The sequence below is a fragment of the Vicugna pacos genome, chromosome 6 (genome assembly GCF_048564905.1).
Source record: "Vicugna pacos chromosome 6, VicPac4, whole genome shotgun sequence".
NCBI classification, from domain to species: domain Eukaryota; kingdom Metazoa; phylum Chordata; class Mammalia; order Artiodactyla; family Camelidae; genus Vicugna; species Vicugna pacos.
This window is the reverse complement of record NC_132992.1, coordinates 23052322-23078377: the sequence shown is the minus strand read 5'-3', so window position 1 is coordinate 23078377 and position 26056 is coordinate 23052322. Positions and strand designations below refer to the sequence as shown.

At 36.2% G+C, this 26056-nt stretch overlaps 1 protein-coding gene across 4 annotated transcripts in view; it reads right to left on the bottom strand.

Annotated features, from left to right (window-relative positions):
* INO80 (INO80 complex ATPase subunit) overlaps positions 1-25777 on the bottom strand; it is a 113280-nt gene extending 87503 nt beyond the window's left edge. The window contains exons 1-5 of one of the 4 annotated variants that reach the window (XM_072962657.1): positions 25120-25777; positions 3803-3988; positions 3386-3555; positions 3228-3295; positions 1260-1433 (exon numbers count right to left, since the gene is read on the bottom strand). In XM_072962657.1, coding sequence (XP_072818758.1) covers positions 1260-1433; positions 3228-3295; positions 3386-3555; positions 3803-3945 — 555 coding nt within the window. In that variant the 5' untranslated portion in view covers positions 3946-3988; positions 25120-25777. Of the gene's footprint in view, positions 1-1259; positions 1434-3227; positions 3296-3385; positions 3591-3802; positions 3989-24827; positions 25084-25119 lie in introns of those variants that run through there. The other 3 variants (XM_072962655.1, XM_072962656.1, XM_072962658.1) reach the window with 3 other exon arrangements.
* Positions 25778-26056: the final 279 nt, after the last annotated feature.

The window sequence follows — 26056 nt, the reverse complement described above, 5'->3', positions numbered from 1 at the left end:
GATTACAGCCAAATGATTTGTCCAAGAACCAAAACTAGGATAGTAGAGTGACATGGAAAACTATTACAAGGTCTTCTGTTAAAAGCATTCATCAAGCTGTGTACTTAAAATCTGTGGACTTTCCCATGTGTGTTTTCCTTCAATTAAAAAAAGACCAAATATTTTGAGTATCAAATGCCTTAGCATTATATTTTAAGAAGGAAATTTTTGTCTAAATCAAAAAAGTCAAAAAGGTGTGTTTATCACTTCTATAGGTTTATAACCTTAAACATATTATTCAAAACCTTTTGAACTAACTTTGGACCTTAACTATTTGCTGGAAAGTTTTTAGGTTTTCAAATATTCTATTGCTCATTGTGTACAAAGTGCCACACTACTGACAAAAATCAGAAGACTTTGGTAACAGCATTCAAATAGCTGCCACTTCAACTATCATCAATCTAGAGTTAGTATGGGAAGAAAGGGAGTTTTTCCAAGATAAGAACACTTCCAAAGACCAACTGCATTAAAAAGCAACCACTAGAATTTAAAATAGTGCAGCAGCTTTGGAAAATAGCCTGGCAGTTCCCTCAAAGGGTAAGCATAGTGTTACCATATGACCCAGTGATTCTTCTCCTGGGTATATAGCCAAGAGAAATAAAAACAGAAGTCCACACCAAAAACTTGTACACAAATCATAGCAGTATTATTCATAAGGGCCAAAAAGTAAAACAATTCACTATTTGTAGCTATAATTCATAAAACCCCGAAAGTAGAAGCAATCCAATTAGTTCATTAACTGATGCATGGATAAATAAAATGCAGCATGCCCATACAATGGAGTATTATTTGGTAATAAAAAGGAATGATCATTAATACATGCTAAAACATGTATGAACCAGAAAACATACTAAGTGCGAGAAGAGGACACAAAGGTCCATGTTGTTCCATTTGTGTGTCTGATGGCTGCCTGGGGCTGAAGGGAATGAAGAGGATGAGGCAAGAGCTAAGAGGAGTGGGGTTTCTTTTGGAGGTGAGAAAATGTTCTGGAATTTGATAGTGATAATAGTTACAAACTCCATGAATATACTAAAAACAACTGAATTGTGCACTTTAAAAGGCTGAATATTTTTGTTACGTGAAATATATTTCAATAAACCTATTAGAACCACCACCACCACCATCTAAATATAAAATTAAAATGATATATTTTTAATGAATATAAACCAGAGAATAAATACTCAGCATGAAGATCTGAGATTTCTCCTGAAACCTCTTACCTCCTTGTCTTTACTATACTTATTCTGGTGAAGTTTCTTATATTTGTGCAGCCGCAACATATTATGCAGTTCTTCTCTGCTGAGATTGAGTTCTTCATCTTCATCGTCATCGTCATCATCATTGTCTTCACTCTGAGAATCTGCCTCACTGGACTCATCACTTAGCAGAATGCTCTGAAAAAAGAGGGAACAGAAATGGAACCTCTGCTATGAAGCAATTCCTTTTATACTCCAAGAATTTCTTTCAGATCCAAAAACAATGACAGAAACAGTTAGAGAACAGTCATTTCAGTTTCCCTTATACTATTACTTCAACTGGAAAACAAATACCAATTAAACCTAGTGGTACAAATCAAAGAGCACTAAAACAAGGGAAATGCTATAAACAGCAACAAGGCTAGATTTTACTTAGTATATATACTACACAAGATAATTTGACTAAATGTCAAATATCCAGGCAAAACAACTAAACAAAGCCTAAAAAACTACTAGAGTGTTTAAAGGAATACAGAAAGCAAGTTGTAATAGCTGAAAAAGGACTAACAACCCAAAAATCCATTAACTGATAAACGGATAAACAAAATGAGGTATTATCCTGATAACGAATTATTATTCAGCCATGAAAAGGAAGTAGTACCAATATGTGCCACAACATAAAGAACCTTGAAAACATTATAAGAAGCCAGACATAAAAGACCACATTTTATGTTTCCATTTACACAAACTGTCCAGAATAGGTAAATCCATAGAAAAAGAAAACAGATTAGAGGTTGCCAGGGGTTGGGGAGGGTAGAGAATGGGTGGCTGTTAATGAGTGGAGTTTCTTTCCAGAGTGATGAAAATGTTCTGGAATTAGATATTGGTGATGGCTGCACAAACTTTATGAATGTACTAAAAATTACTAAATTACATATTTTACAAGGGTAGATTCTATGACATCTGAATTACACCTCAATTTTCTTAAATGTGATGGCTACGCATAAAGGTTACTGCATTCCCAACAGCTTAACACCTCACTAACATAAAGCAAATCAGGCCTTTCCAAATGAATCTTTTAAAGGACCTAGTGATAAAAATTAAAGAGTATTTTTAAATTACTTTGAGCTCTTCACAAGAAAAATATAAAATAGAGAAATAATTAGTTTCAACAGAAGAAATGCTATCCTTAAGTCCAGCTAATGATAGTAATCTTGTAAGAGTGTAAATGAGATTATATCAGTCCCTTCTTTATAAATACTCCAACTGCCTACCACTGTAACTAGAGTAAAATACAAATTCCTTAACATGATGTATCAGGCCTGACACAATCAGGCTCTCTAACCTCAGCTTCTACCATCTTCTCATTTACTGTGCTCTAGCTATACTAACCTCTTTCTCCTGCATACTGAGTTCTTCCTTTCTCAGGACTTTTGCAATTGTTCATTCTGACTAAAATGCTCTTATCTTAAATCTTCAGAGTTGTTTCTCTGATCATTGCTGAATGATCAGCTGAAATGTTACCTCTTTAAAGAAACTGGATGTATGAATGTATGTATTTACTTATTTATTTATTTACAGGCTTATTCCCTGCCTCCCTCCATTAGAATGTAAAATCTTCAAGGCAGGAATCCTGTGTATCTATGACACTATCTCCCAAGGCAAGATGCACTCAATCAATAATTGAATGAATGTACTACTCAGTGACTAATAAAAAATAGATTAATGACCCTGATTATAAGCCAGTGAGGGAAAGGATCTTATCTGATATATATACTCAGCACAGTGCTTCATTATCAGAACTGTTTGCCAAAATGAACTTCATTGAGTACTCTAGATTTTTCTTTGTAATCTCTTCAAAAAACCACACCCAGAATAAAAGACTCACATCTAGGAAAATCTCTGCTAATGAGCCATAAGTCAATAACTTTCTCTTCTATTTGTAATTTTAGTAGGTTATGTGAATTATAAACATTTTGCTTTGTCTCTTACCTTTAGCCACTTTCTGCTTTTCTTCAATTTAGAGAAGTTATATAAATTCCCTCTGTCAGACTTCGACTCTGTGTAAAGAAACACAAAAAATAAAAAATAAAAGGACAACTGCCCCAAGAGAACTGATAGTCCAAAGAGGGATCTTATATCAAACTGACCTGACTGTAGAACTCCATTCAGTGAGTATGTGTTTAACATTCCAGAACTGCTTGCTCCAGAAGTTTCACCAAGCAATGAATTTGGAGGTTCTTCTTTAACTTGTATCAAGGGATCCCCAGACTGGGGCAATAAAGGATTATTGTCATCCAGTCCATCTTCACTTTCATCACTATAAATTGAAGAATGGTGAATCCACAATAACAGCTGACCCAGCAAAATATTATAATTTATGGTTAGTAGACTGAACACTTCATAGAAGAAACTGATTCTCTGAATAAATTGACTGTCTTATTTGAAAGAAAGAGGAAAGAAAAAAAAAAAAACCCCAAACATCCCAAAACCCATAAATTACTGTAACTCAAAAATTTACAGGGATAGAATCAGAAACATTATATTGGGAAGATGGAACAGCATACCTAGAAATATTCCTGTTGAAGATGGCTGATGTTTGTCGCAGGAAATGGTCCAACCGGAGGGCCCTCTCCAGGTACTGAAGATAGAGGGGCTTTGCCAGCTCAGTGCAGCCGCCATCGTCCCCGGCACCCAACTCCGAGGCCATAGAACAAATCTATCTTCATGCACAAGGGTCTCCGACTACACGGCTGAAGAATGGAGGGAAGTAGTGAAAGATAAAATTGTATTCATTCTCCCCTTATCTTGCCTGCCTGCTATCAGTAAGAAGAGAAATCAGACCTTCTAGAACACAAGAAGAGAATATGTTGCTACAAAATTCTTGACACTTTTCTGAAATAGTACTTTAAAATTTATACCCAATTCTCTTTCACAACTATCCAAATCTATGCCACAAGTTCACTGCTGTACATCTCTCAGAGGAGCACTTGTTCTCAGCATCACCTTCAAAACAGCTGCTCCCCTTTTTCATTTTGTATTTACATTCATACATATAGGTGAGGTAGTCCATTTACATTGGAATAGATACACTGCAGAGTATTTTTACAATTCCTTATAAACATGCCATGAAGTATACAAATTTAGAAAACTGGAGCAAAGAAAATAAAAGTGAGGGAGAGAAACCTGAGCATTCTCTTTACTATCTTATGTTGTTAAGGACAATGTTAGAGTCAGAATGTCTTTTTCACTAGGAAACAATATAACAACCTTCCCCTCAACTGTCTTTCAACATCTTCCACCTTACAACTTGATATCTTTAAAGAATTAAGGGGTTAAGCCAGGATGAAATAATGTGACGACACAGAGCAATGAGCCCACCATCTGACATACAATGAGTACTCAATAAATAGATTATCTTGTAAAAGTTCATAATCTAATAAATTAAGGTATAAGCTTTAAAGGAAACCATAACATATTTATCGTAAGTTGTCCTCTCTTTTTACTATATATTTTTTGAAGTTTCCCAATATAATCTTTCTCCTAAAGGGAATGTTAAAAATTCTCCAATATAGCTATAGATTCAACATAATCCCTATCAAAACCCCAGCAGGCTTCTTCTTTTCTCTTTTTCTTCTAGAAATTGACAAGGTGATTCTTAAATTTAAAAGGAAGCACAAAGGAAGTAGACTGGCCAAAATAATTTTGAAAAAGACAGGGCTGAGTGACTTACACTTCCTCATTTTAAAATACATTATAAAACATATTATAAAGCTACAGTAATCAAGACAGTGTGGTACTGGCATAAGGATAACTATACAGACCAATGGAACAGACCTGAACAATCCAGAAATAAACTCTTACATAGTCAATTAATTTTCAGTGAAGGTGCCAAGGCAATTTCAATGGGGAAAGCATAGTCTTTTCAAAAAAATTGTGCTGGACAATTGGATATCCACATACAAAAAGATGAATTTAAACCCTTACCTCCTACCATGCACAAAAATTAACTCAAAATGGATCAGAGACCCAGGTGTAAAACCCCAAACTCTATAAAACTTCTACAAGAAAACAAGAAAATCTTCATGACTTTTAGTAAAGCAAAAAGTCTTTAGATACGACATCAAAAACATAATCCATTTTTTAAAATCTGATAAATCAGACCATCAAAATTTAAAATGTCTGCATTCAGAAGATAACCAAAAAATAGACAAAAGACTTTGAACAGACATTTTACAAAAGATATACAAATGGCCAATAAACACATGGAGATGCTCAACATCAAAAAATGCAAATTAAAATTAGAGCAAGATACCACTTTACACCCACTAGAATGGCTACAATAAAAAAGATAGTAATAATCGTTGGGGATGATGTGGAGAAACAAACCATCATACACTGCTGGTGAAAATGTAAAATATTACAGCCACTACAGAAAACAGTTTGGCAATTTCTTAAAAATTGAATATAAAGTTACCATATGACCTAGCACTTCCACTCCTACTCACCTACTCAAGAGAAATAAAAACAACATGTCCACCACCCAAAGTCTCTTATGTGAATGTTCACAGCAGCATTATTCATAATTGTCAACAAGTGAAACAATCTAAATGTCTACCAACTGGTGAATGGATAAACAAAATGTGGTATGTCTACACAATGGACTACTATTCAGCAAAAAAAGGAATAAAAAATTGATACATGCAATAACATGAAGGAACCTCAAAATGGAATGTTAAGTAACAGAAGCCAGATATAAAGACCACATATTGTAAAATCCCATTTATCTAAAATACACAGAAAAGGAAATCTATAGAGACACAAAGCAGATTAGTGGTTTGCTGTGGGTGCAAAGGAGGAGTGACTATAAATGGATACTAGAGATCTTTTTTAGGGGAGTTGGAAACGTTCTAAACCCACACTGTAGTGATGGTTGCACAATTCTATAAATTTGCTAAAAATTACTGAATTGTACATTTAAATGAGGTGAATTTCACCATATATAAAATATCAGTCTTGGTAACACAGTTAAATAAAAAAGAACATTAAAAATACTTTAAATACTTTTTATAAAAGTACTTATAAAATACTTTTTAATAAAAGGCTTTTTATAGAAGACTCCAATAAGTTCTACTTTTCAAAATGAGACCTAACATGTACCCATTCCAGAAGATTTCAAAGAAACTTGGTTTTAAAAATAAAGCAAAATTAAATGTATTCTTAGAGAATACACATAATTCACCTCGATATACATACATATAAATTCAAGTATATAATATGCTGCTTGGCTCCCTCATAAGGTTTTATTACAAAATAACTGATCTCATGCTCTATTTATTTTGGCTGACAATGAAAATGGTCCTAATTAAGGGGGTATGAAGGTATGCCTCCAGTGAAATACTAGGTGATTAAAAAGAAATATTTTCAAAAATAATTTCTCAAATAACTGGGCTATACAATAACATGATGTCAAAACCAATCTGTCCAGGAAAGAACACAGTTACTTCTGTGGTCTTAACAATGCTCAATATGTGCCCCCTTGTGACACCAATAACACATCAATCCTCTAGTCTGATTTTCCCAGAATTACCTCTGTAGCACATCACCACTGGCAGCTGAAACAGCAACCATGAAATACCACTCTCTTATTTCCACAAGGCTAAAAGAAGGAAGTGCTACAAGCATAAAGTTCTTGACATATCTCCATGAGAAGAAGTCCTATGATGAGAGCTGAAGAGTCAAGGAATATATTTGAAGTGTTTCATTAGATTTTTATTGTAGTAAAATATATATAACATAAAATTTACCATTTTTATCATTTTTAAGTGTACAGTTCAGTAAGTACATTCACATGTACTTACATACCCAGACTACTGCTTCTTAATCTGGCTTCCCATCTCCAGGTTCTCACTCTAATCCATCTTCACAGCTACTGCCAGATCAGTATTCCCAAAACATCACTCTAATTATGTTGCTATCCCTCAAAAGCTTTCCAAAATTCAATGAAGTCTAAATTTCTCCAGGTTCTCACTCTAATCCATCTTCACAGCTACTGCCAGATCAGTATTCCCAAAACATCACTCTAATTATGTTGCTATCCCTCAAAAGCTTTCCAAAATTCAATGAAGTCTAAATTCCTCAACTTGAAATTCAAAGACCTTTATTATCTGACTTCAAGTTACTTTTCCAATTTAATCTTTTACTATTTCTCTATACTATATACAAATTAAGAATATCCTTAAAAAGTCTCTTAATTTCCTGTCAGATCCATCCCAATCTTCAAGTGAAGAGCTCCTTAAAATCCATCTAACTACAGGCTCACTGCCATTTCAAAGAATGGTAGAACTATTAATATATGCTGTCAAATCAATTCACCACTGATTGGCCTGGTCCATACCCTGAACTCTGGCTCCTTAATCCTGGTTATCCCACAACTGGACTGTGATCATCCTTCAGTTCCCCTGATTAGAGTCTGTTATCAGTGGTAAAGTGTTTGCTTTCAAATCGTGCTCACATATATTAGACTTCCCTATCTGTGTCAGTATGTGATCCTGGACTGACTGCTTTGTACTCTCTAATTACTGCTATGCCTTATGGATGCAGTCTTGCCCTTACCCCATGAATAATATCTCTATAAGAAAAGTCTTACCAAGTGGATATTAAATCCTTCAAAGACAAAATGAAATACCCTGTTCAAGGAAACAGGTTTAGATTATTATTAGCTAAGACTATTCTCTTCTCTGAATCTCTAAATGCTTATCTACAGAAAGCACGGCACTTATACAATCTTATGGTCTACTTATGTATACATGCACACCTTAGCTTCCTTACTAAACTATAAACTATTTGGGCAAAGAGTCCCTACTTCATGAATCTATTTGGCTCTGATATTTACAAATGACCTTATTAATTTGCTTTTTAAAGCATAGACCTAAGTGTTAAGGCCACGAAACTCAATTTCTAACATTACTTTCTATACAAAGACAATCTGCAATCAATGACCATAGGCCTCTATTCCTATCCTGGACACATGATTTGGGGACAAAAGTATAAATAAGACAAATCAAAAGAACAAAATCGGGTAACAAACTTAAGCAGAATGAGTTCAATCATTCATTATCCATCCTTGCTGAACAAGGACAGGAGAATGCATAACTGAGTATCTTTCAGGGAATCCTCCATAAATAAAATTTGTCTCTCAAGCAAGCTTAGATAAATTTGTAGAAGTGACAGATCAAAGTATTACTTCTAGACAAGAATCTGAAGGACACTTGCATCAATTGCCAATTCTTAGTTGAGGATAGGATTTCCATCTTCCCCCAAATGAAAAGCCTAAAAAAGACATCTACTAGGAGGGAAAGACACCTTATCTCTGGATGGAGATGAGCTAAGAGGCACTGTTCAAATAGCAGCCTAGTCAAACAGTTTTTAGTTTGATTTGGTTCCTAAAAAAGTTTTTTAAGGGAAGGGAATGAGTTTTAATCATTTTTCCTAAAAGCAACAGTAAGAACATGATATATAATGATCACCTCATAAAATACTATAATTACAATTATGACCATTAAGTATTTGTCCTAAGACCTACATATTTAGCCTTCCCACACTTAACTCTATTTTTACTTCTGATTTCTCTTTATAAATGCTGCCCCAAAATGGTTTCATACCAATCATTTAGGAAACCACTTCGCAAAGTTTGCTTCTCTGAGGCCTAGCTCACGACATTAACAAGTGTCCATTAATAGTAAAAATACTTAAGCATTTAAGTCAGACTTAAGATACTTTGGTCTTCAACATGCTAATATGCTCTGAGTCTGTCTCCAAGGGGAATTCCAAACTTATTTGACCATTCTTTGACAAAATACCCATCGAAATATCTCAGAGAAGACCAGATTGAGAATCACTGATTTAGTCAGACATCTTTTAATTGCATCCGCCTTTAAGCAGTAAATACTAAATTTGCCAATATTAGTTCAGAAAAGTCTGAATAAAGGTACGGGTCTTTTGAGAACACCTATAGCTTTAAAGTATTTAAATGACTAAAGACAGCCTGCAGCACATTATGGGCTGTAGTCTCATAAAAGACAAAAACATTGAGGGAATAAAATAACTAGATTTCCACCTCTGCTCCCTTATACAATCAGACAATCTGTAGCCCAAACCTATTATGACTGAATGTGATCTACAGAATCAGAGCCACAGGTTATTTATAATTTGCAGGGCTATGGCACAAACAACAGAATCAGGCCAAATAAACAAACTCCATAACAGTTTAAAAGATGGAAATTAGAACAAAAAAGAAGTGAGATGCTATCTACACATGAATATTAGCATAACATTTCATTCACTCAACCACTCAATCGCTGAACTCTAAGTGTAATGTACAAAAAGGTATTTCCTTCACAGAATTTAGTTTAATAGAGAATATAAGGCTCAAACATAAATAACCACTAAAAAGCACACATGGAAAGTCACTTAAGAGATGTACAGATAAAGTGCCATGGGAGATTAGGAAAAAATTATTACTTATGAGTGTTAGACCATGTTAAAAGGTTATATGAGGAATTTGCATTTGTTACAAGTATCTGTATCTCTGAATGAGAAAATAGCAGGTTAGGATTTGGATCCTTTTTTATGCATGTATGATCAAGTGAACAGAAAACAAAAAGTCTGATGCATATGATCATCTAAATTTTAGTGCTTCCAATTCCCCACAAAGAAATGCCCAGGCCAAACAGCTCTACTGGTGAATTTTACCAATCATTTAAAGTAGAATTAATATCAATCCTTCACAAATCCTTCCAAATAACAGAAGGGGAAAGAACACTTACCACCTCATTCTATGAGATCAACATTAGCATGATTTCAAAACCAGGCAAAGACATCACAAGAAAACTACAATCAGTCCTTCGTATTCACAGATGCAGATCCCACGGATATGGAGGGCTAACTATATAATTTTATATAAGGGACTTGAGCTTCCACAAATTTTGGTATCCACAAGGGGTCCTAGAACCAATCCCCCATGGATACTGAGGGATAACTATATAGATTAATATCGCTTACAATGCAGACACAAAAATCCTAGACAAAATACAGTTGACCCTTGAACAATATGGGGGCTTGGGGCACTGACCTTCCTTGCAGTAGAAAATCCATATACAACTTTACAGTCAGCCCTCCGTACGCACAGTTCTGTATCCTGAATTGAATCAACAATAGCTGGTGCAGTATTTATTGAAAAAAACAAACCACGCATAAGTGGACCCATGCAGTTCAAGGGTCAATTGTATTAACAACTGAATCCAACACATGAAAAGAATTATACGCCATTACTAAGTATGGAATTTATCCTAGGAATGCAAGGTTGGTGTATTATCAGCAAATCAATGAATGTACTATGCCACATCAACAGAACAAAGCATAAAATCCACTTGATTATCTCAACAGAAACAGAAAAATAATTCAACAAAATCCAATACCACTTCAAAATAAAAACACTCGACAAACTAGGAATATAAGGGAACTCCCTCAACCTGAGAAATGACACCTAAAAAAGCTCATAGCTAACATCATTACCTAATAGCAAAAGACAGGATGCTACTCCCCTTAAGATCAGGAACAAGACATGGTTGTCTGTTTTCACGATCTCTACTCAAAATTGTACTGAAAGTTCTAGCCAGGGCAATTAAAAAAAGGAAGGAAGGGAGGAACGGAGGGAAGGCATCCAGATTGGAAAGAAGTAAAACTATCTCTATTTGTAGATGACATGATTTTGTATACAGATACATAATCCTAAGGAATGCATTAAAAATGATTAGAACTAATAAACAAGCTCAGTAACCTTGAAGGATACAAGACTAATAAACAAAAATCTATTATATTTCTACATACTAGCAAGGAAAAATCTAAAAAATGAAATTAAGAAAATAATTCCAGGGAGAGGGTATAACTCAGTAGTAGAGTATGTACGTGGCATGCACTGGATCCTAGGTTTGATCCCTAGTGCCTCCATTAAAAATAAAATGAATAAATAAACCTAATTACCTCCCCATCTCAAAAGTAAAAACAAAAATATCCATTTACAATAGCATCAAAAAGAACAAAATACTTAACTAAAGAACTGAAAGAATTATATACTAAAAACAAGACATTGTTGAAAAAAATTAAAGAACTAAATAAAAAGACATCCCATGGTTAATGGATCAAATGATTTAACATTTTTAATATGGCATATACAGATTAAATGTAATTTCTATCAAAATCTAAGCTGCCTTTTTTTTTTGCAGAAATAGACGAGCTGATTCTAAAATTCATATGGAAATGCAAGGGACCTAGACAAGCCAAAGCAATCCTGAAACTGAAGAACAAAGTTGGAGAACTCATACTTCCAATTTCAAAACTTACTAGATAGCTGCATAAGTTATTAAAATATGTGGTACTGACATAAGACTAGAGATACAGATCAATAGAACAATTGAGAGGCCAGAAATAAAGCTTCACATTTAGAGTCAATTAATTTCCAACAAGGGTATCAAGATAATTCAATGGGGAAAAAACAGCCTTTTCAACAAATAGTGCTGTGACAACTAGACAGTCACATGCAAAAGAGTGAAGCTGGAACTCTTCCTTACACTATAAACAAATATTAAAAGAGATCACAGACCTAAATTTAAGAGTTAAAACCTTAAAACTCTTAGAAGAAAACGTAAGGGTAAATCTTAATGACCTTGGATGAGGTAACGATTTCTTATACAATATACCAACAGCAAAAGCAACAAAAGGAAAAATAAACTGGACTTAATCAAAATTATCTTTAGTGCTGTAAATGATACTATGAAGAAATTGCAAATCATGTATCTGATAAGGAACTGATAAAAGCTCTTAGAACACATGACAAAAAGACAAGTAACAATTTAAAAATGGGCAAAAGATGTAAATAGATAATTCTCTCAAGGGGAAATATCAATGGCTAAGAAGCACATGAAAACACACTTTATCATTAGCCTTAAGGGGAATACAAATCAAAACCACAAGAAAACCCACTAAGATTATAATAATAAAAAAGACAGATAATAACAAGTGTTGACTAGAATGTACAAAAAATGGAACCCTCATACACTGCTGGTGGGAAATGTAAAACAGTGCAGCCATTCTGGAAGTCTGGTAGTTTCTCAAAAGGTTAAACATAGAGTTACCATATGACTCAGTAATTCCACTTCTAGATATATCCAAGAGAAGTGAAAATATATGTCCAGAAAACAAATTAGACATGAATCTTCATAGCAAAATATTCACAATAGCCAAAAGGTAGAAACAATGCAAATGTCCATGAAGTGATGAGTGGTTAAATAAAAAGTGGCATATCCATACAATGAAATATTATTTGCAACAGAAAGGGGTAGGATACTAACAGGTGGTATAACATAGATGAACCTTGAAAACATTATGCCAAGTAAACAAGCTAGTCAACAAAGGCCTCATATTGTATGATTACAATTATATGAGATATCCAGAAAAGGCAACTCCATAGAAACAAAAAATAGATCAGTGGTTGTGTGGGACAGTGGGCTGCAACAGGGTAGATGGGGCACAGGGGGCAGAGTGACTGCTATTAAGCAGGGATTTTTTTCTGGGCTAACAAAAATGTTCTAAACTGACACTGAGGTGATTATTGCAACTCTGTGAATATATTTAAAACCAATGAATATACTAAAATTATATATACTTTAAAATGGAAAACTTTATACATTGGGAATTTATATCTCAATAAAACATGTTAAAATGTATCATTTCTACACAGAAAAAAACAAATACAGTTAAAAAGTAAAGGATAAATTGTGAAAAATATTTGCAACATTTTACACATTTAAATCTCATACAGCAGACTCTTAAAAATTTCTAACAGTAGTATAATACTTCTAGTACACAGAACCCACCCAATAATTTTCTGTTTAAAGACACTGTTACTATTATTATCCCACTTAACAGATAAGGAACCAAAGGCCTATACATGTTAAGTAACTTGCCGAAGGTCATACCACTTAATAAGGAATGTGGATTTGAATCCAGATAATCTGACTTCTGAGTCCTCACCTTCAACCATTATAAGACTAGATATTCGTATAAAAAGAATCATACTACATGTATACTTTTGTGTCTGGTTTTTTTTTTCAGTATGTCTGAGATTCATCCACGTTGGTGCCTATAGTTCTCTCCTTTTGTTGCTGAATCAGATTCCATTTCAAGAATAAATACAACCATAATTTGTTTATCTATTCACCTATTGATGTTTATTTACGTTTTCATTTCTCTTTGGGTAAGTTCCTGGGAATGGAACTGCTAGGTTATAGGTAGGTGTATGTTTACCTTTATAAGAAATCATCAAACAATTTTTCAAAATGATTCTACCATTTTACACTCCCACCAACAATGAATAAGAGTTCTAGTTGTTTCCCATCTTTGCCAACACTTGGTGTTATAATGCTATCTCACTGTGGTTTTAATTTGTACATCCCTGATAAAATAAACATCCTTTACTAATAAAATAAGCATGATGAAGACTGATGAAGTTGAGCACCTTTTCATATGCTTAATGGTCATTTGTATAAATTCCTTTGTGAAAGATGTGTTAAAGTTTTTTTTACCACATCTGAAAAATACTCATCTTTATTATGGAGTTATAGAAATTCTTGATATATTACAGATACAATTCTTTTGTCAAATATATGCATTACTATTACATCCTTCATGTATATTTTCCCCTTATTTATCTACAGATTTCTTAACCAAACCTCAGAAGTGTTTTTTAAGAAAATGACAAGCTCAGTTTAAAACTTACATGGAAATACAAAGAACCCAGAATAGGCCAAACAAGTTTGGAAAAGACAACCAAAGCTGGTGTTTACACTATCTGATTTCAAGACTTACTAAAAGTTACAGTAATCAAAATGATACTGCACTGGCATGATGGAGAAACCAACAGTACAAAACTGAGTCCAGAAAGAGACTCACACTTAACATGGTCACACTGTTTTTGACAAAGGCATTAAAACAATCCAAGAGGGAAAGGAAAGTTTTTCCAACAAATGGTGCTGGAACAACTTGAGATCCATACAAGGGAGGGGGAAAGGGAGGGATTGACCTTCAAACCCCTACACCTCATAACATACACAGAAATGAAGTGAGAGGTGAGTCACAGACTTACATGAAAAGCTAAAATGATAAAGCTTCTAAAAGAAGCACCTAGGAACATATCCTCGTGATCTTCGAATAGGTAAACATTTATTAAACAGGACACAGGAAACACTAACCATAAAAGAAAATACTGATCAACTGACTTCATCAAAATTAAAGTCTACATTAAAAAACTGTTAAATCATTTTTTTGCTGGGTTTCACTCTTTATCGGTTTGCAAAGGTATTTAAAAATCAATCTGTAGAAAACATTATTGCAAATTACATGCAATTAGGGTTAGTGGCCCCCTTTGCATCTCCACACCAAATAAAGGTGCAAATTCCCTCTAACACACATGCTATAACCTTACCAGGATTCTCGTGGAAGTCTGATGGCTTCCAACGGCACCCAGAACTACTCCACTTTCCCTTCTGCACCTCAAATCAGGATTCAATCTCTAGCCATGGCCCTTAAAGTACTTTTTGTGTTCCTCCAGTACCAGGTAACATAAAGACTAAAAGCTCCCATAACATATGCTGTGCTTAACCAGCATCCCTTACTGACAAAATAAGCAAGAGTATCTTCTCTAGCTCTCCAATACTTCACAGGCAACAACAGCATACTTAAATGGGCAAACTAAATAATCCCCTTTCTCTTAGTTCTCTTATTTGGATCTATCATTGTGATTGTTCTTTGCCCTAGGTCTTTCTGCATTACCTTATCATCTGTTTTGCAATAAGTAAGGAATCATATGCAATACCAGAAGTAGTTTGAAGATTCAGTACCAGAATACTTCCCTTTGGTTCACAATGTGGATCCTTGTACTAATGCACAAAGTACAACAAAAACTGCTCTCCTTTAGTTTCCTTGTAAAAAAAAAAATCACAAATAATTAAAATGGATTAAATTAGCAAAATGTCAAAACAACAGAGGGGGAAATAATTCAAGTTCCAAAAGAAAATACCTAATTCTGTACAGTACAAATATTGACAAGAAACTTAATGAAATTCTCACTTAAATCAATACTTTTCTAACCAATAAAACTTACTTGTATCATTCCGTTTAGCTGAAATAGAGGTTACCAGTGACTTCTTTCATTGCTAAATCTAAACTATTAAAGTATCTTTTAGCAATTATGCAAAAAATAACCAGGGAAAAAAGTTTTTCATGATTGTTTAAAGAAAGAGTTACGAATAATTAGATCTATAGGCATTCATTTCCTGTCTACCATAATTATATAATTTTAACAACAACAACAAAAAACGCTCATTGGCTCAGTAGAAAAACATTTCTGCATTCACTGAAATGTTTCACATAATCTTAACCATAAAAAAAGCTTTCAAAGGCAGCCTCAGTTGAAAGTAAAACCTCTAGTTATGGTGTGAGGAAAGGAGAGGAGAGGACAAGGGACCCAACATTGGTAAGAGCACACTAGTATGAGGGGCTTTTCTGTCCTTGGTGCTTTAATAATACTAGGTCATTTAATCCTCACAGTAATTTAAACTGTATTCTCATTTTAGTTAAGTCAAATAACCTGCCCAAGTTAGAATTAGAACTCATATGCATTATCAGTGACTCAAAAGTCATAATTCTTCACCATCAGACTCTATTATGATATATCAACAAAAAGACTAGGGTGACCCTACCTCCTACTTGGTTTGCCCAATACAGTTCAAGTTTATGCCTGTTGTCAGAAACAAAATTACTAAGTCTCTCTCTTCTCACTTTCAAAATCTCCTCCATTTTCAAAAACTGAAAAAAAAAAAAATTTGGTCACCCTACTCATGGCTAATAAGTAAATAAATCATTAAGCACTCTTTAAGTATTCTAGCTGACCCTAAACTTTCCATTCTGTTCACTAAGAAATTACTACGGTACCAAGCAATGAACTAAAATTAAATAGGAGGAGGAAAAGACTTTGCCCTCAAAAGCAGAGGCTGACACGAGCCCCTCTACGTGGAAGCCATTGAGAAACCACCTGCTCAAACAAAGGGATTACCATAAGGACACAGGAACAATTTAATAAGACCAGAGTTTTCCCAAAGCACAAAGTTTCATAGATGAAAATAACACCTGCATTTTAAGTGGAATGAAGAACTCCTAGCTAAAAAAGGACGGCCCTTTCAGAAATTTCTAAAATAGCAAAGAGAAGATACTTTGGCCACCTCATAGGTATATTGTGAGAAAGAAAGAAGCACTTACCCACATTTTCCCTTCCCTACTTTTCTTTTTTAATGAAATTGAAATATCATACCCAAATGAAATGTTTCCAAGACAACAACAACAAAAAATCAATTACAACAAATTTGCTTTCTTCTAGGAAAGAACCATTTCAACTTCCTAGAAGAGTATCTTCACCAAGGCAGGGAAATCATCTTATCAAAATAATAAAAGCAATAGGTTACAAGCACAACTGCCTCCAGCGAGTTCTGTATTATCACCAGGACACAGCATTTGGGCAAACAAGTATAACCCTCATTAATAAGAAATCAAACAATCCAAAAGGGAATAAATGTTTTCTGAGGTAGACACTTTCACCTTTCATTTTTTTTTTAAATTTGTTTTTAAGTTAGGCTATATCAGAAGTGTCTAGTATATTTCATAAGTCTTCTAGTGAAAAGCACCCAATCTGAATTAATAACAATTTATCAAATTAAAAATTTGAAAATCCCTCTTAAAGAAGAATCCGTAACTTCAGCAATTTTCACAGCTAAATCCATGAAAACACCTTTTTCAGGAAATGAGATAGCTGAGGAAAAAAATGCTCATGTAAAAGAGAAATTAAAGGACTGAATTCACAGACCAAAAATCTTGAGCAACTCAACTCATTCCACAGCAAAGGGAAGTTAACATTAGCTTACTTGATAGTTATTTGTGAAAAACAGGGTTTCACACAAAGAGCTGGGGAATTTTAGTTATCAGTTCCTTATAGTTAACTGTTTATTATTACAAAAGTGATGGTGAGAGATTATTACTGAGACTAAAATGTAAGAGACAACCATAAACAATCAATATTACAAAAACCACTTTTCTATTTAGTTTTCCTACACTAAAAGTCAGTTTTCATATTGGGAGTGAACACACTAAGCAGTGTGGGTGGTAACAGAGCAGTTGTGTAGAACTGTGTTCTCCAAAGGAAACCTGAGAAATCAAAGTTCAAAGAATTCATCCTAAGGACAAATGATCTGTAAATAAGTATGAGTTGAATTGTATGCGAAATGGATCTTGCTTTTCAATTGTTAGATATTTTAGTCACTTAGCTGTGTGATTTTATTAACACCAAATATAATTACTCTCATTCTCTTCATCATAACCTATACAGTTAATATGAACAAGGCAGGTATGTTTACATACAACTAGGTATCAATAAACACTTTCCCCTCTATTCGAGAAGGCTGGGGATGGTGGGGGGGGGGGGACCTCCATCACAAAGAATTCCAAGTGGGAATCCAAATTTTTAATTTTGTTGTATAAAATGCTACTGTAATAAGGAGGCTATAAACACATATTCTATTGAGAGTTATGTGCCAAACATTTAATTTACATATGCACTTTATATATATTTCACTTATTTAATCCTTTTATGACATAAATACTATTATAACCTCTATTTTACAGACAAAGAAAGTGAGCTTAAGGTTCCCCACCAAGGTCACACAGACAGAAGTGTCAGAGCCAGGACCGGAATCCAAGAGGTCTGACTCCAAATTCCCATGTAATTAACTACTCCAATATTATCCAAAAGACCTCCAGCAAGCCAGAGGCTCCTAGGGCATAAAGTGATACTACTGGAGTATTCAAAGCAGTATATTCATTTATTCAATCATTTATTTAGACCAATACAGATTCATAAATATTGATTTTATATTATGGGTTATAATCCAATGTTACTTTATTTTGCTGCTCAAATTGTTCCAGTTTTGGCCACTGGAAGCTTTTTCAGTTGGCCCCTTATCCTTATCCTTATCAATGTGGGGTTGTGGTGATGGTGGTGGTTGTTGGATCACTACTTTACTTTCTGACACTACAAGATTCTCCAGGCTCATATTGCATATTTCCTGCCCTAGTCTTACAATCAGCCATTACTCCAAAGAACTCTAGTTCCTTTTATTGGATAATGGTGTTAGAAACCAAGATCTGGGTACTAGGTGTGCTCCTGGGTTTCCTTTAACCTTTTCAGATGAGAGAGCATAGAAATATCCCTGTGTGTCTATAAACCCATGTTTGTACCTCTATAAATATTTCAATATGCAACCATTTGTAGCTGTATTAAGCTAAACATGGGTTTGCACTGAGTCTCCAACTCTAATCCATCACCACAAGGATCATTCAAGCCTCCTCCCCTTGCTTATCTGTAAACTTCCACTCTAACAGTGAGAAGCCTGTCTCCTGCTATACACTTATTTAATTATTCAGTTGCAGTATGTATGTATGTATGTATATATGTATGTATGCATGTGTGTGTGTATGTATGTGTGTGTCTGTCTATCTCAGTATCAGAATTAACTGGTAATCCCATAGAACACAATTTTATCAGTTAGACTACAGTGCTTATGTGCAGTTCTTTGTCCTAGATTCCACTTATTTCGAAGGTTACTTAGCACTCCCCACCTCCCCATTTTAGTAAGGTTGTCTCATACATTTGTAATATAATTAGATTCTCCTATCACAATCGGCATTCCTTCCTGGGATCCCTCAACCTCCTAAATGATTTTCATTTAATTTGCACACATGAAAGTTTACTCTTTGTCCTTTAAGGCCCTATAAGTTTGGCAAATGCATAATGTCATGCATCCACCATTACTTTATCTATTCTACAGAACAGTTTTATCAACCAGTATTTTAACTGAATTAAATGGTATTACAATCCTCTATGGAAGCAGCACAGTTGGGTACAAAGAAGCTGAAGTCAAGAGCTACTGACAAGTCTTGACACACTTTAGGACTAACAGTTATCCTCTGTGTCCCAACAGCCTCATTATAAAATGAGGGGGTTTTACTAGATAATATATAGCATGTATTAAACGCTTACTATGTGTTGGGGATGGTGCTAAGCACTACACGTGGGTTATCTCATTTATTTCTAACAATTCTATAAAGTATTACATATTATCCCTATTTAAAAGATGGAATTAAAGAATTAATAGTATTAACTAGCACAAGATCACCAAGCCAGGGACTTGTAGAGCCAAGACTCTAGAGCAGGAGTTGGCACAGTAATGGCCTGCATGTCAAATTCAGCTCAATGCCCATTTTTGTAAATCCTGACAGCTAAGAATGGTTTTTGCATTCTGAAATAATTTGGAAAAAGAATCATATTTACACACATGAAAATTATATGAAATTAAAATTTCAGTTCCCATAAACCAAGTTTTATTAGAACACAGCCCCACACATTCATTTATGTATATTGACTATGGCTGCTTTCTCACTATAATGGCAGAGTTGAGTAGCTGCAACAGAGAAGGCATGACCAGCAAAGCCTAAGATTTATTATTTGATCCTTTATAGAAAAACTTTCTCAAGCCCTGCTCTAGAGTCTGGCCTACTCCTATCTTCTAAGAATGATTCTAAAAAAGGCAAACTATTACTAACATTAGAATGACATCCTGGACAGAAATATTTTAAGGCTTGAACTAAAAAAGTTTAATGCTGTAGAACATCACCCCTTTTGAGTTATAATCTTAAACAGAAAGATATTTCTATCTCCTGGTATTCTCAACATAAACACAAAGGTTAACGCATTATAATGATTTTCTTTACTCATATATTTTTACCTGCCTTATCTAAAAAAGATCTGAGATATTTTCTACTCATAATAAAAAGGTTCTGGTTTCACTACTTTACAAACTAAAACTCCAGATTAAATTGTCAAAACAAAAGGGTACTTGTAATTACAGCTAACACTTGTTGAGAGCACTATGTGCCAGGTACCATTCTAAGCATTTCTAGGCATTCATTTATTTCTCACAATTATCCTCTATGAAGCAGGTACTACTATTATCCTAATTTAACAGATGAAGAAACTGAGGCTTAAAGTTTTCCAAGGTGGTGAGGGTATGGCTCAGTGGTATAGTGCATGCCTAGCATGCATAAGGTCCTGGGTCCAATCCCCAGTACTTCCACTAAAAAATAAATAAATAAGTAAATAAACCTAATTACCTCCCCCCACCAAAAAAAAAAAAAGTTTTCCAGAGGCCACACAGTTAACGAGACAGCGAGCTAAATTTCAAACCCAGGTCATCTGGCTCTAGGATCTAGAAGAGGTTTGGCTATACTACAAGGCCACTGCATTATAATGCTTCTGTTAACAAGGCAAATTAGGGTCTTTAAACAAATGAAAAGAATGTCTCAATATAATTTAAAAAACAAAAACTAAGTACTAGTAATTCATATCAGCACCTCAAAAGAAACAGGTCATACTTCTTTAGGGCACTTAAGAGTTTGCATTACTGTGTTTCTCTTGGCAGAGCAGAGCCCTGCTGTACTCTACACACACACACACACACACACACACACACACACACACACACAAACTGGATTAATTCACTTGTACACCCTAGAGTCTACCATGGTCCCTTGAGTGTGGCAGATGCTTAACAAATCATCACTGGGAGAATCAAAGAGCATTCACTAGGTGTTCAATAAATATTTATTGAATGAATAAATGAACAGAATAAGGAGTTTCATAAACCATTAGGTTCCAGTATCATTAAATGGTTTGTTGACCTGAAATGAAATGGGGCTGAATCACAAAAGTTTCTGGCTTTGCAACCTTTAAATTGAGTCTGGTCTGTTCTTGAGCTTCAACCACTTTCTGTGTTAGTAAGTTTTATAAACAAACCACTCATTACACACCTGTCAAATAACAGTTATCTTTCAAGATTGTTCTAAATTTCCAGATCATTCTTCAAATTTTTCCTAATTTAATACAATTCAATCACGGTCCATCTCAGACTTTATCACTCCATTGTGGAGTCAAATTTCTTTATCTTCATATGAAAGCCTCACCATTGCCTTCATCATTTATACTGTCATTTCCTGGAAACTTCTGTTACTTACTTTGTTCTTCCTTGAGGTGCAATAATTCAATAGCCCAAGAGTGGATGTATTGTGGTTTCCTACCAAGATAATACAGTCCATTCCTGAATTTTATTTTTCATACCTCTCTCAGGAATGACTAGCACTTTGACGGCCTTCCTGGTAACTTTCAGGCAAAAATCATAGGGATAAAATGAGCACTTGGCCTAGCATTTTTTACCATACTGATGTTCACTACCATTTTTCTGTTCATGCACAGGATACGAAAGATTTACCCACAGTTTATCCTATTTAGATACTAACTTCTTGCCCAGAAAAGCTAGCGGTCACACGCAAGCCCAGAGGCGGCTTATTTGTTCTTTTACAAGAAATATGAATAATTTTAGTACTATTATGAAAAGGTGAACTCTATACATGAATACCCTGAGAAAATCCTATATGCCATTCATGTTTTTCCTTCAAATTGTATAACAAAGGAAAGTTTCCCCTCTTCCAAATCAAAACTAAATGTCATAGCCTTTGGTATGTTCTTCAAAGATGAAAATAAACTAACATTTATAAATATGCTGTCTTATAGTTAATATGTCATTTAATCCCAGAAATGAAAATTAATTATATCCATTTTAAAGATAAGGAGAACTGAAAATCAAAAAAGTTCAGTAACTTACCCAGTGGTAAGCTGGACTCAAACCCAAGACTTTTCAAATCCAAAACCAATGTCTTTCCATTACACTACCTTTAGTTAAATTATCATTTGCTCTTCTAGTAGTAAGTCATGTACATGTTCGTATGAACATGAATTCAATAATTCATGTGAACGTGAGTCAATAATCCTACTTCTTTCTATGGAAACTAGTGGTGTGCTGCATACAAAATAACATGTCCAGGACTCTGTAGGGCAAAGGCATTTAAACTAGGGTCCAAAAACCTGGATGAAAAAAAAACTTTACATCCTTGTTTTAACTAATCTATAAATGAAATTACCATTTCCTTCAATTCTGAATGTAGATATCACATCACAGCAGCATTAGCAGGAGTATCACTAGTTGTTACTTAATAATAAAAAGCAAATTTCTTACATCATAAATCTTTTTTTAATGTGAACTATATTTCATACATTTAAAAAGTCATTCTGAGAAGAGGTTCACAGGTTTCTTTAGGCTACAAAGAGGTTCAGGGCACATAAAAAAAAGTAAGAACACTGCTCTAGAGACCATCACAAAGACTATCTATCAATCCTTGGTAGTGAAGGTTTACGAAGATGTATCAGAGCTTACTCACTGCCCTCCAGCCTGTTAAAAATATGGATACCATTTAGTCCCAGTGATTTTTTTTTCCTATCTAATTTGCCAACTACATTTGCTCGTACTGATCTCCTACTTCTGACCTAATACATGGAAATCTCTCTTACGTATTTATTAAACCCAGGCATTAAACTTCTTTGTGACCAACTTTTCAACCCTAAGCAAATCTACTGTATTATTGTATCACTGAATCCATTGCTTCTATAACTGAATTTCTGACTTAATGTACAGCCATGGTCTAAATGTTTGTGTCCACTCCCCCAGCTTGTATGTTGAATTCCTAACCTCAAGGTGATGGTATTAGATTCGACCAGAGCCCTCATGATTAGGATCACTGCCCATGAAAGGTTTTAGTAAGTATTAGGGATTGTGCTCTTCTCATCTTCTGCATGTTACAGCCTAGCATATCAAAATCCTTATTCTTAGGATGTCACTTTAAAACTTGTCATTACTTCACTTATTTTCCTACATAAACTCAGTTTCCTATTTAACTCCATCCCATTCTGTCCATTCTGAAATTCACTGCATCCCAGCATTTGTATTTTGTGTGAACTTATATGTTGACATGTTATATCTCAACGCCAGTTTTAATCTTGTGGGCAGAAAAGATGTCTATTATTCCTTCCCTAGCCCTATGTCTACACAAGTAACAGCAGTCAAAAGCTGTTAAGATACTTTCCCTTGGTAGTACTATGATAAATTTTGATTAAGTGATATTATAACACCATAGTTTATGGTCTGTTCCTGAGACTGAATCACATTTCCACCTTGATGTACTCATAATGTTTTTATTAGTCATGAAACTCTCTAATCATATCTGTGCTCTTTACAGTTAGTTACTTCCTATTAAAAACATAGTTTTAAAAACTGATTTTAAAAAATGATTCAGATTCTTCTAAAACAAAATGTAGAGGAAAAGAACACTGTAAACTAAAATAATGAAATTTAATCCTTAAAAACACAAATTCCTTTTAGAACCTACTAGGTATGCAACTTTTATCATATATTATAACCTCAAGTTGATGTTTCATAGGAAGAGCTTGAGAATTTCAAGCATAAAACACAACTGGAATTGGAACATTACTTAGCAATAAAAAGGAACGAAGTCCCAATATATGCTACAACATGGATGAACCTTGTTCACTGAAAGACAGCCACAAAAGGACACATGTTGCATGATTGTTTATAATATACGAAATATCCAGAGTAGGCAAATCTACAAAGACAGAAAAGAGGTTAGTGATTGCTAGGGTTGGGGGAAGGGGAATGGGGAATAACTCCTAAGGGGGCTTCTTTTAGGGATGATCAATTAGATAGTGGTGACAGCTATAGAACTCGATTAGCATACCAAAAATTATGGGACTGCACTCTTTAAAAGGCTGACATTTTTGATATCTGAATTGTATCTCCATAAGTGTGTTATTTTAAAAATAAATAACAAAAAGCTGCCACTAACAAACCACAATGAAAATTTCCTTGGTAAAGGAAACCATGAAAGCCACTGATTGAAAAATAAGCTGGTTACCTGTGATATTAGCAAGGTCAACCTCCTCACTTCTTCTCCCATTCCTACCAACAAGTACACGAACATACAACTAGACAGTGTATGAGTCAAAGAATTCGGGCACAGTTGGCTGTTAACTAAAATAGTGAGCGCCTTCTTAGAATCTCTCACTCCTAAACTGTAGGGGGCTTCCACCCTCGCTGATTACGGAAGTAGTAGTTTCCATCAGCACTCGCAAGAAGGAATGTCAAAATAGGATGACAATTGCCTAGACGCCCTACAAAGCCTAAAAGGCTATCAGAGGTGACACCTACACACTCCTAAGTCTGTACACGTGTTGGGCTGCCCCCACTCAACACCAACAAGCACCATGTACCATTCACCCAGATCCCAACTTGCTCCCCACAAACTGACACACTCTCAAGCCCTTAGAACTCATTTGTTTAAAAGGACAGATACGGCCCTCTCCAGGATCCCACTCAAGCCCAACCAGCCCTCGCCCTGCCCCACCCCACCCTCAAACCCACACACGTGTTAGCCCTACACCGCCCAACCGGGTCCCACGTGCACCTGGTCTAACTCTCCCCACGTGTGGGCGCCCCACGGGCTTCCTCGGCTGGCTGAGGTCACGGCGTGACCCCGGGTCTCCAGAGGTAGGAGAGGGAAAGGACGAGGCCCAGGTCCCTGAGGTCCCAACCCTACGGGGAGTGTCCACACCCATCCTCCCTACTAACCCCAACAAATCAAGGGCCGGGGGCGACGGCCCCTTTAAGACACGGCCCAGTTCTCGCCCGCAGAGAGGGGCGCAACGGGGCCTACACTACACCCCCTCCGTTCGCCCGCCCACGTCTAGTCGCCTCACCTCGGGCCGCCGGGCCCCGCCGCCGCGGTGGCGGCGGAGGGGGGGCGGGGTGCGGGCGGGGTCCGGAGGGGGGGGGTCGCCCCGCCGACGGTGGAGCCGCGGTTCGCTCTCTGAGGCCGTGGGACGGTGACTGCGTTGGGCGTGGACGCTCCTAGCTCGCTCCCTCGGCGGCTCCTGGGACCCCAAGATGGCGGCGGCGCTGAGGCGGCTGCGGGCGCTGGGCCGGCGGCGGCGGCGGCCACTTTCACTCACTGAGAGGAGCGGAGCAGGGACACGGGGAGCCATGGCGGGGGGGAGGAGAGGCGCCATAGCCAGGCCAGAACAATCGAGCCGCTACTCAGCGGGCTTACCCCCGCCCCGCCCACGCTCACTGCTCGCCGCCAGCCCGTGGCCGTCCACAGTGCCGCTGCGGTCGGCCTCGTGCAGCTCTCACCCCGCCGCTGCCGCCTGACGCCCCGCGCGGACTGGGGTTCAGGGGGGAGACCCTGATCTATGCCATCTGAGTACAGATTGGTCGGGGCTGGGACTGGCGAGGATTGCCGAAAGGCGGCGGGGAGGAGGAGGAGGATGTCATCGCTAGAGTGAGCAAGCAGATCTCGCGGGAACAAATGTCGCGAGACTTCGGTAGGTCTGCAACCGCCGAAGAAAGGTTACTTTTCCCGGAAGTAACGTCAATCGAAACGGCCTGGAATCATGGGAATATATGTTCCCGCAGGCAGGCGATGGGAGGGTGCTTGTGATTCTCTTGATAGGTGCTACTAAACACTTGAGGGGAAGGGTTGCCTCGGATATGATATTTTATCCAGTTTTCGGCCCCTTTGGGCTGGGTCGTGCATCGTCGGAAAAGTGCCTTCTCTGTAGAACCGCCCTTACCCAGTAGTCAGGGTCTCCCCTTTAGGCTAAGGCATAGTTAGGCAAGGTGCCTGAGTGAAGGCTT